The sequence below is a fragment of the Bufo bufo genome, chromosome 2 (genome assembly GCF_905171765.1).
Source record: "Bufo bufo chromosome 2, aBufBuf1.1, whole genome shotgun sequence".
Classification (NCBI taxonomy): domain Eukaryota; kingdom Metazoa; phylum Chordata; class Amphibia; order Anura; family Bufonidae; genus Bufo; species Bufo bufo.
In genome coordinates this window covers 287,238,644-287,253,149 of record NC_053390.1, presented here as the reverse complement: position 1 = coordinate 287,253,149, position 14,506 = coordinate 287,238,644, and the positions used below count along the sequence as shown (strand labels likewise).

The 14,506-nt window shown below is 44.3% G+C and overlaps 1 protein-coding gene across 7 annotated transcripts in view; it reads right to left on the bottom strand.

Moving 5' to 3' along the window:
• EMID1 (EMI domain containing 1) overlaps positions 1 to 14,506 on the bottom strand; it is a 137,253-nt gene that overhangs the window by 66,095 nt on the left and 56,652 nt on the right. For 3 of the 7 annotated variants that reach the window (XM_040416664.1, XM_040416667.1, XM_040416666.1), the window contains exons 7-8: positions 14,061 to 14,105; positions 12,686 to 12,775 (exon numbers count right to left, since the gene is read on the bottom strand). The exons of 1 other annotated variant lie outside the window; for it this stretch is intronic. In XM_040416664.1, the coding sequence (XP_040272598.1) occupies positions 12,686 to 12,775; positions 14,061 to 14,105 (135 nt within the window). The remainder of the gene's footprint in view (positions 1 to 12,685; positions 12,776 to 14,060; positions 14,106 to 14,506) is intronic. 3 more of the 7 variants (XM_040416665.1, XM_040416669.1, XM_040416668.1) reach the window with 1 other exon arrangement.

The window sequence follows — 14,506 nt, the reverse complement described above, 5'->3', positions numbered from 1 at the left end:
AGGCGGCACTATAGACAGGGAGGGCGGCGATTTCTAGTGGGAAGGCGGCGCTGGGCACCAGATGGAGATGGCTGCAGCCGGGCACCCTGTATGGAGCGACGTCCCCTTGGGCACCTTAGGTAGGTGAATGACAGGTTATAAAAACCTGTTTTATGTGCTAATAGAGCCACAGGCACATTTAATAAGTACAGTTTCGGATTCATGCTATTTGGACGGACCTGGCCATATGTTTAGGTTATAGGCCTAAAATGTCATGACAGAATCCCTTTAACTGTCTGGAAGCTGAAGGGTGTGTTAATGAAGTTTTCTGGGAGTAGAATATTGATGACTTATGCTAAGGATAGGTCATCAATATCTGATCGGTAAGGGTCTGAAACCTAGCAACCCTGCCGATCAGCCATTTGAAGAGGCAGCTTACATACTTACTTACCAAGCACAGCCCCGTGCATTATATAGCAGCTGTGCTTGGTACAGTCCCATTTACTTGAAAGGAACTGAGCTGCACATGGTCCATATGACCAATGGAAGTGACGTCACTGGACTAGGAAGAGGTTACAGTGCTCACCAGAGCGCTGTGGCCTTTTCAGACAGCTGACCAACAGTGGCGCCATCAGTCAGACCCGCATAGTTCAATATGAATGAGGTTAAGATGTCTTTATTGTACACTTAAACATCTTATACAAGCCTGAAAATACTACCTACTATATACAGTATATTGTACCTGAATGGTTGAGTCTTTGCTCAGATAAGAAGATCTAGGATCTAAATGTATTTACATGTGAAAAGGATAGCATGTAGATACGTCCAGGCTTTAAGGTTCAATATGTTGAGACTATTTGCTGTAGTTACATAGGAATAAAGGCTAGAAATTGCTGTACAGTCAGTCATCTGTACCAGTGCTGAGTTATATTCCAACGTGCTTTATGTTGAATGCACCATAGGAAAACGCCCCCAGCTACTTGTATGAGCACAACTGAAGGAATTGAAGTTCCTTTTTATTGCCACACATTTGTCATCTGTTCCCCAAGGCAGAGAGACCAAGTAATAATATAAAGTCCTAATGTTCTCTACTCCATAGACATTTATTCTGCAGGGTCACTACAAACAGTTATGCCCATTGTTGTACTGTATGCCAGTGCTTTCAGAATCACAGAGGAAACAGGCTTGTAGAATAATGGGAAAATGTTGAGTGGGACGTGAGATGAGAAAGAAATATTACAAATGTGTTGTATAAGTGAAGTTTCTTTGTACCACAGGGACATATGTGTCAAATCTCTTTTTATTATTAAAAGATATATTGCAATACAAACAATGCATAGTACAAGAGAATCATTTACTCACAATGAACAGCACAATCACTTAGAGGTTAGAATATTATCCTTGACAGATTGTTCTAAAGTAAACAGGCTAGTTTTTTCAATTGACTACATTTGTATGTCTACCTCTATAGTGCTGGTGAGATATGCATCAATAAATTTGAGAAACATATCAACAATTAGAGATGTAAAAAGTGATAGAGAAAGTAAGAAAGAGAGAGAAAAAAGGAAGAGTTTGGGAAGGTAAGGGGGGGGGGGGCGGGATTAAGGGTATGCGTTGCACTAGTTCTTCGTAAGGTACATTCACTGGTCTTGTGGAAAATAAAAGAAAAATTCAAGATTGTGCAGAAGTTAAGTACCACAGGGACATAGCTGTGCTGACTATACTGCTTTACCATGCAGGATTCATACTGCAGTTCTGAATTTACTTCACTGTTAGGTTTAGGCCTTTTTCAGGTTCTGCGTCATTTAAGGTCCCTTTACATGGGACGATTGTCAGGAATGAATGTTTGCACAAATGCTTGTTCCCCATAGTTGGCCTGTGCAAATTCTCATTCAGCGAGTGAGAATATCACGGATGTGAATGCCAAAATCATAGTTTATTCACAAATAGAGGAAAAAATTGACCCTTAGTTCGGCGCTGCTACAGATGGACTCAGGACCAGATTGGTATAAGTAAAGAATATCTTTATTCTAAGTCTACGCGTTTCAGGGGCGAACAGCCCCCTTCATCAGGACATTAAAACATAAAAATATAGAGCATGGTGTCTGTTTCTGTCTTATTTATGTGTTGTGTTTGAGCGCGCTGTTCGGGCTCAGCGGGGCGGGAAAGGGGCGGTGTGGGGGTGGGGCTTGGTAGTAACTCCAAGTCAGGGAGCTGCCTCCGATAGTATCTTGTCTGTGGTCGTGTAGGATGTGGGCGGTTTACATAAATGTGGGCGGTGGCATAACAGGATGACGTTTCTCAGAGTGACAGTGCAGGGAGATGATTATCAGAGTGCCTGTAGCGTCCTCCTTTCATGTTTATGAGTGTGGAGGCGGCCGGCTGGGAACGGACTCTCTGGTTGTACCTCTGCTGTGTCAGTGGAGCGCTCCGGGGCTCCAGTTTATGACTTGCAGGTTCGTTCTCACATGGGATAAAAGAAAAAATAAGAAGGAAAGAATAAAATGGAGAGAATAAAATGGAGAATGAAATGTTTAAGCGAATCAGAACAATAAATAGGATAAAAATCTCCACTCTGTTTTTTGCATTCCTACATAACTCCTTTAAAACACCGGTTAACGATGGTCGTTAGCATTCTTATTTTTAGTGATTAAAAAAAAAAGGGACAGGGACAGGGTGACGGTTACAGCTGATGCAAGGCTGTTTAAAAAAAAAAAAAAAACATAGTTTATGAGCATCAGGGATCTGCTTCCCATAAACAATGAATCTGTATGAGGACAAGCATTCACCGTAGCCATCGCTCATCCCCATACAGAAGAGATGTTTGCTGCATGTAAATGTGCAGTACCCCAGACCAGGGGGTATCTGTAAATGTACACTCACCTAAAGAATTATTAGGAACACCTGTTCTATTTCTCATTAATGCAATTATCTAGTCAACCAATCACAAGGCAGTTGCTTCAATGCATTTAGGGGGGTGGTCCTGGTCAAGACAATCTCCTGAACTCCAAACTGAATGTCAGAATGTGAAAGAAAGGTGATTTAAGCAATTTTGAGCGTGGCATGGTTGTTGGTGCCAGACGGGCCGGTCTGAGTATTTCACAATCTGCTCAGTTACTGGGATTTTCACGCACAACCATTTCTAGGGTTTACAAAGAATGGTGTGAAAAGGGAAAAACATCCAGTATGCGGCAGTCCTGTGGGCAAAAATGCCTTGTGGATGCTAGAGGTCAGAGGAGAATGGGCCGACTGATTCAAGCTGATAGAAGAGCAACGTTGACTGAAATAACCACTCGTTACAACCGAGGTATGCAGCAAAGCATTTGTGAAGCCACAACACGCACAACCTTGAGGCGGATGGGCTACAACAGCAGAAGACCCCACCGGGTACCACTCATCTCCACTACAAATAGGAAAAAGAGGCTACAATTTGCACAAGCTCACCAAAATTGAACTGTTGAAGACTGGAAAAATGTTGCCTGGTCTGATGAGTCTCGATTTCTGTTGAGACATTCAAATGGTAGAGTCCGAATTTGGTGTAAACAGAATGAGAACATGTATCCATCCTCTGATGGCTACTTCCAGCAGGATAATGCACTATGTCACAAAGCTCGAATCTTTTCAAATTGGTTTCTTGAACATGACAATGAGTTCACTGTACTAAAATGGCCCCCACAGTCACCAGATCTCAACCCAATAGAGCATCTTTGTGATGTGGTGGAACGGGAGCTTCGTGCCCAGGATGTGCATCCCTCAAATCTCCATCAACTGCAAGATGCTATCCTATCAATATGGGCCAACATTTCTAAAGAATGCTATCAGCACCTTGTTGAATCAATGCCACGTAGAAAGTATGGTGTTCCTAATAATTCTTTAGGTGAGTGTATATAGTTATGTGTTGTATGTTATTTATTTCATGTTTTGGCCGTGAGTACCATTAAGAAGAAGTATGGTTGGCAAAGATTGGCAGAAACAGGGCTAACCACCCTGTCCTCCTGTAATCGTACAAGCGACTTGTCCTGCTTCCTGCTAGGAGGGGGAGTTTGAAGAGATGAGGAGCACATACCAGAGCTCCTGCTCTTGGGAACCAGTTATTTTTTTTCCTGTGAGACCAAAACTCCAGAGAGAGACCAGCAAAATACAGCTTCAAGAAAGCGTCTGTATAATAAGACAGCAGAGTGAATACAGCTTTACAGACACTGCTGCAAGGTGGGGGACTACAGCTCAGACACCCATCACCAAGTACCACTACTAGGCCAGTCAAAGCTCAAATTAGAATCTTACAGTGGACACTCCCACAAATGCCTGCAATTGCTAATCTTTTGCCATCCAACCTGCCACCATACGTCCTCGACTGGTGCCAGAAACTGCACTTTAAAAGTTATTGTCCGTGGTAGCGAAATCCATAACGGAATTCTTAGATAACCTGAACCCGAACCTTGTACGCCGAACATGAAAACACATTTTTTCTCATCTCTAGCCACGACCCTTTAACTGATTACATGCACTTGTAACCAACATAATACCAGCTCCAGTGATTGTAGATGAAATAGTATTTAATATATAAAACTAAATATATTTCAAATATATGTATACAAATTTATATATGGAATAAACCCAAAAATATAAATAAAAATGTACAGCGTTAGCCCCTCTGTAGAACCGTACATGGGGCCCACACTTTTATGGTTCCATCTTACTGGTTAGGTAAATATAGATTAAAATCACTTAAAAAAACAAGATATAGCTATAACACAGTGTCCCTAATAATTAGATTGTATATATCCACCTTAGTTCAAGTTTGTTTGTTCATATTGGGATCTAGGTAATTTTCCCGTTATCTGTGAGTCAAGTCACTAGCTTCTTTGGACAATATTAATGTTCAAAAAGTTAGTGAATTGTACAAACGTCTCGCTCCTCACAGGTCTTCAGGTGATGTTGCGCCTTGTTGTTCCATGTAGTACTGCTCTCGGGGTTGTTCACTGCTGCCGAGATCGGTCTATTACCATTTTAGCCACTGAGGAAGGAACAAGGAGGTTCCGAAACCCATTTTTGAACATTGTATCCAAAAATACATCTATAACAGTGTATCGTCAAGTGGCACTAAGCTGTGGAGAGCACATGGAGTGATACAGCTAGACCAGCAAGGAGACATCAGCTGGGCGGTCTGGCGTGCAGAGAGACATAGAGCGCATGCACCACTTAGACTAATGTTGGTTACATATTTTGCACTTAGGCAAAAGAGACTCTTATACTTCTGTGCTGATTCTTCAAACTACATTTTTACACTGCACCGATCCCCAGAGTGCAATGGCCTTAGGGAGTACACCGTGACACAACATCTCATCAGGGCTACTACCACTCCCATCCTATGCACCGGCTCCTCAGGGGCTCACTGCAAATGCAGCTTTTACCTCTTCCAATGATCAGGCAATTATTGGGAACAAACAGTTCCTTCCCCATAATTGTCTGCTCGTTCAGCCCATGTAAATGGTCCCTTATTCTCTGTTTTCTCTTGAGCTGCCCTCAGTCACTGGAACTCTTTCTACCGTCCTGTCAGAACTGCACCTACCTTCAAAAAATCTTGAATAGGTCCTGAAAACTCATCCATTTTCAAATGCTTACCTTTGTTTCCCTCTTACATGCTTGTTCCTTAACCAGTAGCCAACAATTACTACTTTCTACCTTCAAGACTGTATTCCTGTTTTGGACACGGCTTTCCTTTACTCATGTATACTTGTGTGTGCTGCATTTTTTTGCTGTGTCTTTGCTTCCCCTACTACTATGTAATGTACAGAATGTATCATATGTTCAGGCCATATAAACATACAATGTGGTATTGTAATATTAAAACCAGTCACAGCTAGACTTTCTTTCACCTCAGGGAAATGCAGTTTGCTGATCTAGTACTATGTCTAAATAACCCATCCAGGGTATATGTGTGTGTTCACCACTACCTCCCAGCACCAGGGGCACATGTCCCGCCAGCCCCTTCTCCCCCTGCTATAGTGCTAGTAAAACTTTGGGGGAGATTTACTAAGCATGTTGCACCAGAATTATGTCTTAAAATGCACCAAAAAGAATGGCGTTTTGATTTTCACCAAATATATATTTTTTAATTGTATTTATTTATAGAACACATTTCAAATACAAAGAGCATCCCAGAGGGAATACATCACAAGACAAGTGAACAACAAGACCAAGGTCCAGTACCCATGCAATGAACACTGGCCGGGAAGAACAATAAAGCAAACAATGTCTTAATGTCGATAAAACCGTTCAGCAGTCCCGTAATATTATGGCGTATTAGCAAGTACAGGACCAGACAAACATCCACACGCACACTCATACAACCTGGATTCCCGAATACCCGCACATAAACTCAGATAGTACCCTGTGCACTTAACCACAATCCCCAGATCTGATCAAATCTATCAGGAGTCCCCCTTGCTGCAAAAGTGAGTTTTTACAGCTGCAGGTTAGAATTTATCAGCTGGATCCACGCACCTAGGGTAGGGGTCTTTGGTGGTTTCCAATTCAAAAGGATTATTTTCCTCCCATAGAACATGAGTAGGCGGAGTAGCTTCCTTCCATACTTAGTAGGTACTATTTCCGACACCAATCCCAACAGGCAGACTATAGGGGAGAGTATCCCAGGGAGCCCTAGCTTTGAGGAGACAAAGTCCCAAATGTCACTCCAGTATCGTTGCACCGCAGGACAGGACCAAACCATATGCAATAAGGATCCTCTCGGCTCTCCACACCTGGTACAAGAAGGGTCTGGGAGTCTACGCATATGATGCAAACGGACCGGAGTGAGATAAACCCTGTGTATCCACTTAAGTTGAATGAGTTGATCACGAGCACTAATGACAGTGCTCTTCCATACAGAGCTCAGCTCCTCCAGGTGAGACGCCTCCAGATCTGGGATATCAGCCCTCCAACGCTCGAAGGAGCGACTGAGCGGTGAATCCTGGATTTCCATGATTACAACATACAGCGATTAAATAGGTTTGTATGGTTGTTTCAACCGAGCCACCGATTCCATGGGTCCACATTTTAAACACAAGGACAAGGATTTAAATTGGGTCTCGCAGGCGTGCCTCAGCTGGAGGTACCGATAAAAACAGGTATGGGACAATTTGTATTCCTTGCGAAGGCTTTCAAATGAGGAGAAGACCCCATCCGCATATAGTTGAGTAAGGTACTTCACACCCCCTTGAGGCCAGAATTCATAATCAGATAAGTGGAGCAATTCCTGCAATTGCCTGTTGCGCCATAGTGGAGTGTATGGGGACCAGGTATCTCCCCCCCCCCCCCCCCCCCCACACCCTCTGTATGTGTCACCACAAACTGTTTCCAGGCCATTACCGTGGTGGTAGTGGCCTGGAAACAAACTGGCCAACCTCCGCCTGTCCAGTTTACGAGTAATATACTCCATAGTGGGGACTACATTAAGCCGATAAAACTGCCCAGGGAGTTATATCTGCAGGATTAATGTCGTCTATTAAGCACAGACTGGATTTAGTCCAATTGACCCTGAGGCCTGAAAACTTCCCAAAACCATCTATGGTATCTAGAAGTGCTTCCAAGGATGGGCCCGCATCAGCTAAGTACACCAGTAGGTCATCAGCGTACAGTGACATTTTTTCCTGTATTCCCACTATAGACCATCCCTCAATCAGTCCCGATCCATTAACTAGTTGAGTCAGGTATTCCATGACTAGGGCAAATAGCATGGGTGACAATGGGCATCCCTGCCTAGTACCTCTATACAAAGCAAAAGGGCGCGACAGGTACCCGTTAACCTGGACCCTAGCCATTGAGGCCTGGTACAATAATTGCACCCACCTTATAAAAGATTGGGGGAAGCCCAGACCGCGCAACGTCTCCCACATAAAGTTCCATTCAACCGAGTCAAATGCCTTTTCATTATCGAGGGATGCGATCACTCGGGATCCCGCATTATCATGTGAGACCTGTAGGTTAGTAAACAGTCTTCTAAGGTTAATATCAGTTGTCTTGCCTGGCATAAAACCCGATTGATCGGGATCAATCACAGACAAGATTACATCCCTGAGTCTCCTAGCAAGAAGTTTAGCTAGGATTTTCGCATCCACATTCAAAAGGGAGATTGGTCTATAGGAGCTGCACTGGTCCAGAGGCTTCCCCAGTTTGTGAATTACCACAATGGTCGCCTCCATGAATGACTTGGGAAATCTGTTAGATTCATACGCATAATTGAAAGTTTTCCACAATCTCTTACTTTGCCTATCCACATCCGCCTTATACCATTCTAATGGAAAACCATCCGGACCAGGAGACTTCCCACCCTTCCTCAATGGGGGCGTCCAGAAAAGATCTGTCCGAGTGGGAGAGAGGCGTAAGCTGGATGTTCTCTAGGTAACCCCGAATATCCACACCCGCGTAAGGTGTTTTAGAGGTATATAGGTCAGAGTAATAGCAGGCAAATTGAGCGCATATATCCCTCGGCTGAGAAAACTGAACACCCTCCATATTGGTAATAAGGGAGACCACTGTCTGGGAATTTTCTGTTTTTGCTAAATAGGCCAGGGCCCTCCCATTTTTGTCCCCTTCCGAGAACACCACTTGTTTCTGGTATAATAACTTCTTCTGAGTATATTCCAATGAGTGGAGGTGATATCTCCTTTGGGCCTCCTCCCACATCTCACGGGATTCTGGGCTAGGGTTCCGAGTATATTCACTCTCCTTATTAGCTATTTTTTTCTCTAGTTTGGTCCTAGTGCTGACTAGTTCTTTCCTATGCGAGGCAATAGCGTGTATAAAAGTACCGCGTTGCACCGCTTTAAAGGCCTCCCATTCAACATCAGGATTAGCTGACCCCTCATTGGACGCCCAGTAATCTGCTGCTCCCTCCAAAGCTGCACAGGCCACAGGTAAAACCTCCAGCCATCTCGCGTTAAGGCGCCACTGCCTTTCGGGGGTGTCAGCGGCATTGTCAGAATCACCAGTAGCAGGGCATGATCCGAGATACCCCTCGGAAGGTATTCCACCTTAGACAGCCACGGCAAAAGCTCCCTGTTGACAAACACCAGATCAATACGGGACAAGGTATCAAAGGAAGCCGAGTCACAGGAATATTGACGGTCGCTTGGGTGAAGAAATCTCCATGCCTCAGTCAGATCATGTGCATCAGCCCAATTTGCCAGCGACCTATTATGTGAGGCTTGAGGACGGAGTGTATCTGCAATCGGGTCTAGCACTGCATTATAATCTCCCATCATAATTAATGGGTCAGTCGGCAAAGTTGATACCTTCCCCATAATGTAATCTAGTACTCTTCTTTGAAAGGGGGGGGGGATATATATGTCTACCACTATGTAGTCCCTACCCCGTATTGCAGCATGTACAATTACATAGTGCCCAGACAAATCCGTCTGCACGCAATGTAGTTGAAAAGGGATTGACTTGGACACCAGTACAGAAACCCTTCTAGCGTAGTTGCTATATACTGCGTGAAAGGAAGATACCACCCAAGGACGCTTCAACGCCATCAGCCTTTGGCCTCTAAAATGGGTCTCCTGCAGTAACACCACATCTGGGGAAAATTTCTTCAAGTAATTGAATACAAGAGATCTCTTCACTTTATCATTGAGCCCCCTGGCGTTCCAGGAGATGAAGTTGCAGGTAGCCATCAAGTAACAAAGCCGACCACATAAGTCGCAGAGATCCTAGGACATCCAGGCCAGACACTCACACACTCATACCACAAGACAATACACCAACACATAGAACAGATGAGTAACAGGTGAAACAAGACCCGCAAACAAATTCCCCCCTCCCTGCCCAGACCACCCAACCTATCTGAGCCCAGTAACCCGAACTAAGTACTAATAGCTTCCTACTGGAAAAACAGGGCGACCCGATCTAGACACTGCCACCCCCGGAATAACCGAACTACCCCCGGGGAAGTGGAACAGTTCCATCAAACACAACCCCTCACTATGTCTTGGCCATCTTCAAAACTGTAGACAGTCGCACCATCTGATAATCACTATATATTCAGCCCCTCCGGTCGAGCCAGTCAGATGCCTCCTCCGGAGTGGAGAAGAACCTTGCCGTGTCGCCGTCCTGCACTCTGAGACGCGCGGGATACAACATAGCGTAGGTGAGGCCTTTCTCCCGTAGACGTGCCCTCACTGCTGTAAATTGTCTCCTCTGTTTCTGGACTTCCGAGGAGAAGTCCGGGTAAAAGGATATCCTTGCATTGTCGAAGCGAATGTCCTTCAGGCGACGGGCCGCTGCAAGTACCGCATCTCGGTCCCTATAATTCAGGACTTTAAGGATGAAAGGATGCGGCGGGGCCCCAGGCGTCAAAGGTTTAGTGGGTATCCTGTGGGCACGTTCCACCGCAAAATTAGTGGACAGGTTAATGGGGGACAGGGTTTGCTTAATAAGGTGCTCCGCAAAGTCCTCCGGGGATTGACCCTCCGCCCTTTCAGGTAGCCCCATGATACGAATGTTGTTCCGCCTGTTACAGTTTTCTGCGTCCTCCACTTTCGCCATCAAAGCTCTAACTTGTTGTTGGAGTGTTCGGACATTATTATCACCACGCTGCGTCATATCTTCCACCTCCCCCAGCCTCCTCTCCACCTCTGCGGTTCTTTCACGTACTTTGTCGATGTCGTGTCTGAGGCGGGTAAGGTCTGCCTGGACGTGGTCTATTTTGACCGTGAGGGTCGTCTGGCAGTTCATAATGGCAGCCATTATTTTAGAGAGATCAACCTCCGCCTGTCCAGTGGGGGCACTGGCCCCTTGAGCCTCTGTCTGACTCATGGTATCCACCATCAGCTTGGGAGAGAGAGCAGCTCCAGAAGTGGCTGTCTTGCGGCCCATATATAGGACGTTTACCCTCTTATGATATAGGTGATTGTCCCTCAGGTGCAGAGAGCAAAAAGACACAGGGTCGCCAGTATGGGCAAGCGCAGCACGCTAAAGATTTCACAGGGTTAGCGCCAGATCTCAACCCAGTACTCTCAGGGGTACCCCCTCCTCCGGGCCCTGCAGCAGTAGGGTCACCAGCTGTAATCTTCCGGTGGTGTCTGCAGTCCCTTCAAGGGGTTAAAAACCCGCCTGTAGTCCCTTCTGTGAGGTATGTTAATGTCGCACTTTGAGGCTGCCACTGACCTGCACTGATCCAAAGACGCCCGCAGCGGTCTAACCTCTCGAAGAGAAGGATCCCAGAGGCTGCAGCCCAACCTGCAGCAGCTGGTCCGGCGCTGGCTGGGAGATCACAGGGGAGGCGGGAGCCGCGGCTGTAATGGCGCCCGTGAGGGGATGCGAGCGGGAAAGTATCAGGAGGTGCCGACTCTGCAGGTAATGTTGCACTCACCGTCCTCTCTCAGCCCCACAGGCCTGTCGCTTCCAGGAGAGTCTCCTACAGCGCTCCGATCCCTCAGGTGTGCGGAGAAGAGCCCAGGCGTCGGCGTGCAGGCACAGTGTAATGGCCGCTCCACACAGCCGTGCGTGAGCGGTCGCGCTGGCTACACAGTAGGTCTCTCGGTGTAGATATTAGCCAAGTGACTTGCTGTCAGTCCCAGAGTGTCCCAGGGGATCCGTAAGGGTAGATTTACTGTGATGGCTTCACTGATGGCCAGGATAATTACAGGATTCTGCAGGAGCTGGAGCTGTGTGCGACCTTACTCCATGCCAGTCAGGCCACGCCCCCCGCACCAAATATATTAACTGTTTTCTCCAGAATTTTTACCATAAAGAATGCATCACGGCAAAAATTAGTTATAAATGTCAAAGTGGGAGGAGCTATTAAACTGGCGGATATTACGCCTCATTTATCACCATCTTATGGGCAGAAATGGCTCAAATTGTTGCGACCAATTAAGCCAGCTAATGTAGTGGTGGTTTGTGTAAAAAGTCGCATTTATGGCATAAAGATTAGACTTTTTGTCAAAAAGTCGCATTTATGAAAAGTGAATACAACTCGTGGTGGGAACAAGTGATAGGTGAGTATTAAAACAGGAAGCGTTTATTTTTATCTAATATAAATGAGCGAAAAAACTGTGTTCTTTCAGTAATATGACATCCAACAAAAACAAAACAATAACAAAAACGTCCCAAGTGTGAAACAAAAGTCGCAATTTACCAGTGCTGTTAGTGTTCAAATGTCGCAAATTAAGAGAAATAGGCGGATAATCAAGTTGACAGTCAGATTTTACAAGTGGTGTGCGCCTTGTGATATGACGTGAAACAAATCACCAGTTTTGATTTGTAACTTTAGTATTTTTTGACGCAAATTACGCCATTATTGATAAATGTCCCCCATTGTTTAATAGTAAGTTGATTTTCTATCCAATAAGCCATTTAGTTGAATAATTTGTAATTTGTGCTGATAAGATGTAGGTCTGTCAATGGGCATGCAGGTTAGATATCAGCCAAAGAACAACTGGATCTATATCCAATTTAGACATCTACATTCCGGTCACTTGTAATTATCACAAAATACATGAGCGCAGAAATTATATATAGACAAGTATAAAAAATTCAAATAATAAACTGATATAAAGAATGCATTTACACATAAGAAAAAGCAAAGTAAAGGATAGACCGATATGGAGGTAAATAAACAGTTATGGAACATAATAGAAAAATGTATGAAAAATATGATAAGAAATGTACGAAAAATAAAAAGATAATATTACTATCCCACCTGGAGGTCCAGCTGGACCTGTCATTCCTGGTGACCACTGGCTTTCTGGAGTACCCATTGGGCCTATAGGTCCCTTCCTAGTATTTATACCTAAATAAACAAACAGTAGCATGTATATATAATAACATGATAAAGCAGTCAAGGAAAAAAATGCCCTTTCATACACCAATAATTCAAGGATATGATGTAAATATTTTGTAAATATTTTCCAACCCTCCCCCATTTGTGAACTGCAACTCACCCCAACCCCCTAGCGCACCACCAGACGCACCACCAGATTTACAGAATTAATGTAGAAGATAACAAAGGACATAAATGAACAATAATTCACACAACTGTGCTCAGTCTGGGAAACACAGTCCACATGGCGGCCGCTGCTCCCCTGACCAGAACTAATGGCATTATAGTGTTTTCTAATACAGTCCATTCCTATCTGAGCATGGGTCTGTTGTACTGTACTCACATAATGATGTGAGCACCGTATCATAGCGCCACAATCCGATAAGACCTGACTGCCTCATAAAACACTATGACACAGTCAATTCGGGTCAGGTCTGCTGAAGTCTGTCTAGGAGATCCGTCCAACAAGCGGACTGTGTTTCCTGAACCCAGAGCGATAGTGTGAATCAGCCTTAAGAGTAACTTGAATGAAGCAATAATGACAATACAATGGGTTCTCTACCCGCCAACTGTTCCGTCATATACCACTCTGTCAGTTGAAAGCAGTTATGTATGGATGTTCTTGTGGTTAGAGATTGATATGCTTAGTTTCCATATCTAAAAAAACATACAACATATTTCTTTTCAAATAGAGAATCAATCCGTTCGATCTGTGAGATCTCTTTTTGGGTCATAAATATTTTGCTTTGGATTTTTTCTGATGGTGCTGCCCCTATAGAAGCTTAAATTGGAACTGTTGTTTTGGTTTAAAGAGTCCTATTAGCAAACCTCTAACTGAGCGTTGCTACAGAGTCTGTCTTCAGTCTGTCTTCACTCTAACAAGTCAGATAGGCAGGGTGATGGGAAGTGATAGTTTGGGCACATGTACACAATCAGGGACTGGGGTAGTGACAGGGGGCAGGCTGAAAGCCACTATATTTTATACACAGGCGTCTTCAGTGCTCAGTAAAATGCTGAAGACAGAAGACAGAATCTCCTTAATAACGCTGTTACAGCTAAGAAGACTTCTTACACCCTGTTTTCTAGAACAAAGAAACCTAATTCCCTAATAAAGTACCTTACAAAATATTAAAATATTAAAAATAAACTGAAACTACAGTTACACTTTAAGACCAGCATTAATTTTAGTGAGCCATCTCTTAAGCTCATATTTTATTCAACAATTGCACAAGACCTTAAAAAGTATGTTGCTCACCTTCCTGAGCTAAGAAAGAACCTTTTTCTTGATGCAGTATAGACCCTGCAAAAAGGAGATACCAACAGTTGATGGAGATTACCAGAGAAGAGAAGAATGTAGAGATCGTATCAGCTTAATGGCAAGCACCATGAATAATGGTAAAGTCAAATGCACACAGATGTGTAGGTGACACTTGTAAAAGGTTAATGAATTGGATGTGTTATTATGGAAGTGAAGACACAGGATGTAGAGCAACCTGTCCCGTTACTAGTTCCTTCCTATATCCTGTGACACATACTGGATGCTTTTAAACAGTTAATCCTGGAATGCGGACATGTGTCACATACTTAGAGAAAACTGCTTCACCAGTGCACAGAAGGACAGGAAGTACAGAGGTACAGACATGGTCTATTCTGCTTGACAGCTACATCATTAAAGGAGTTGTCCAATTAAGACAACTTATC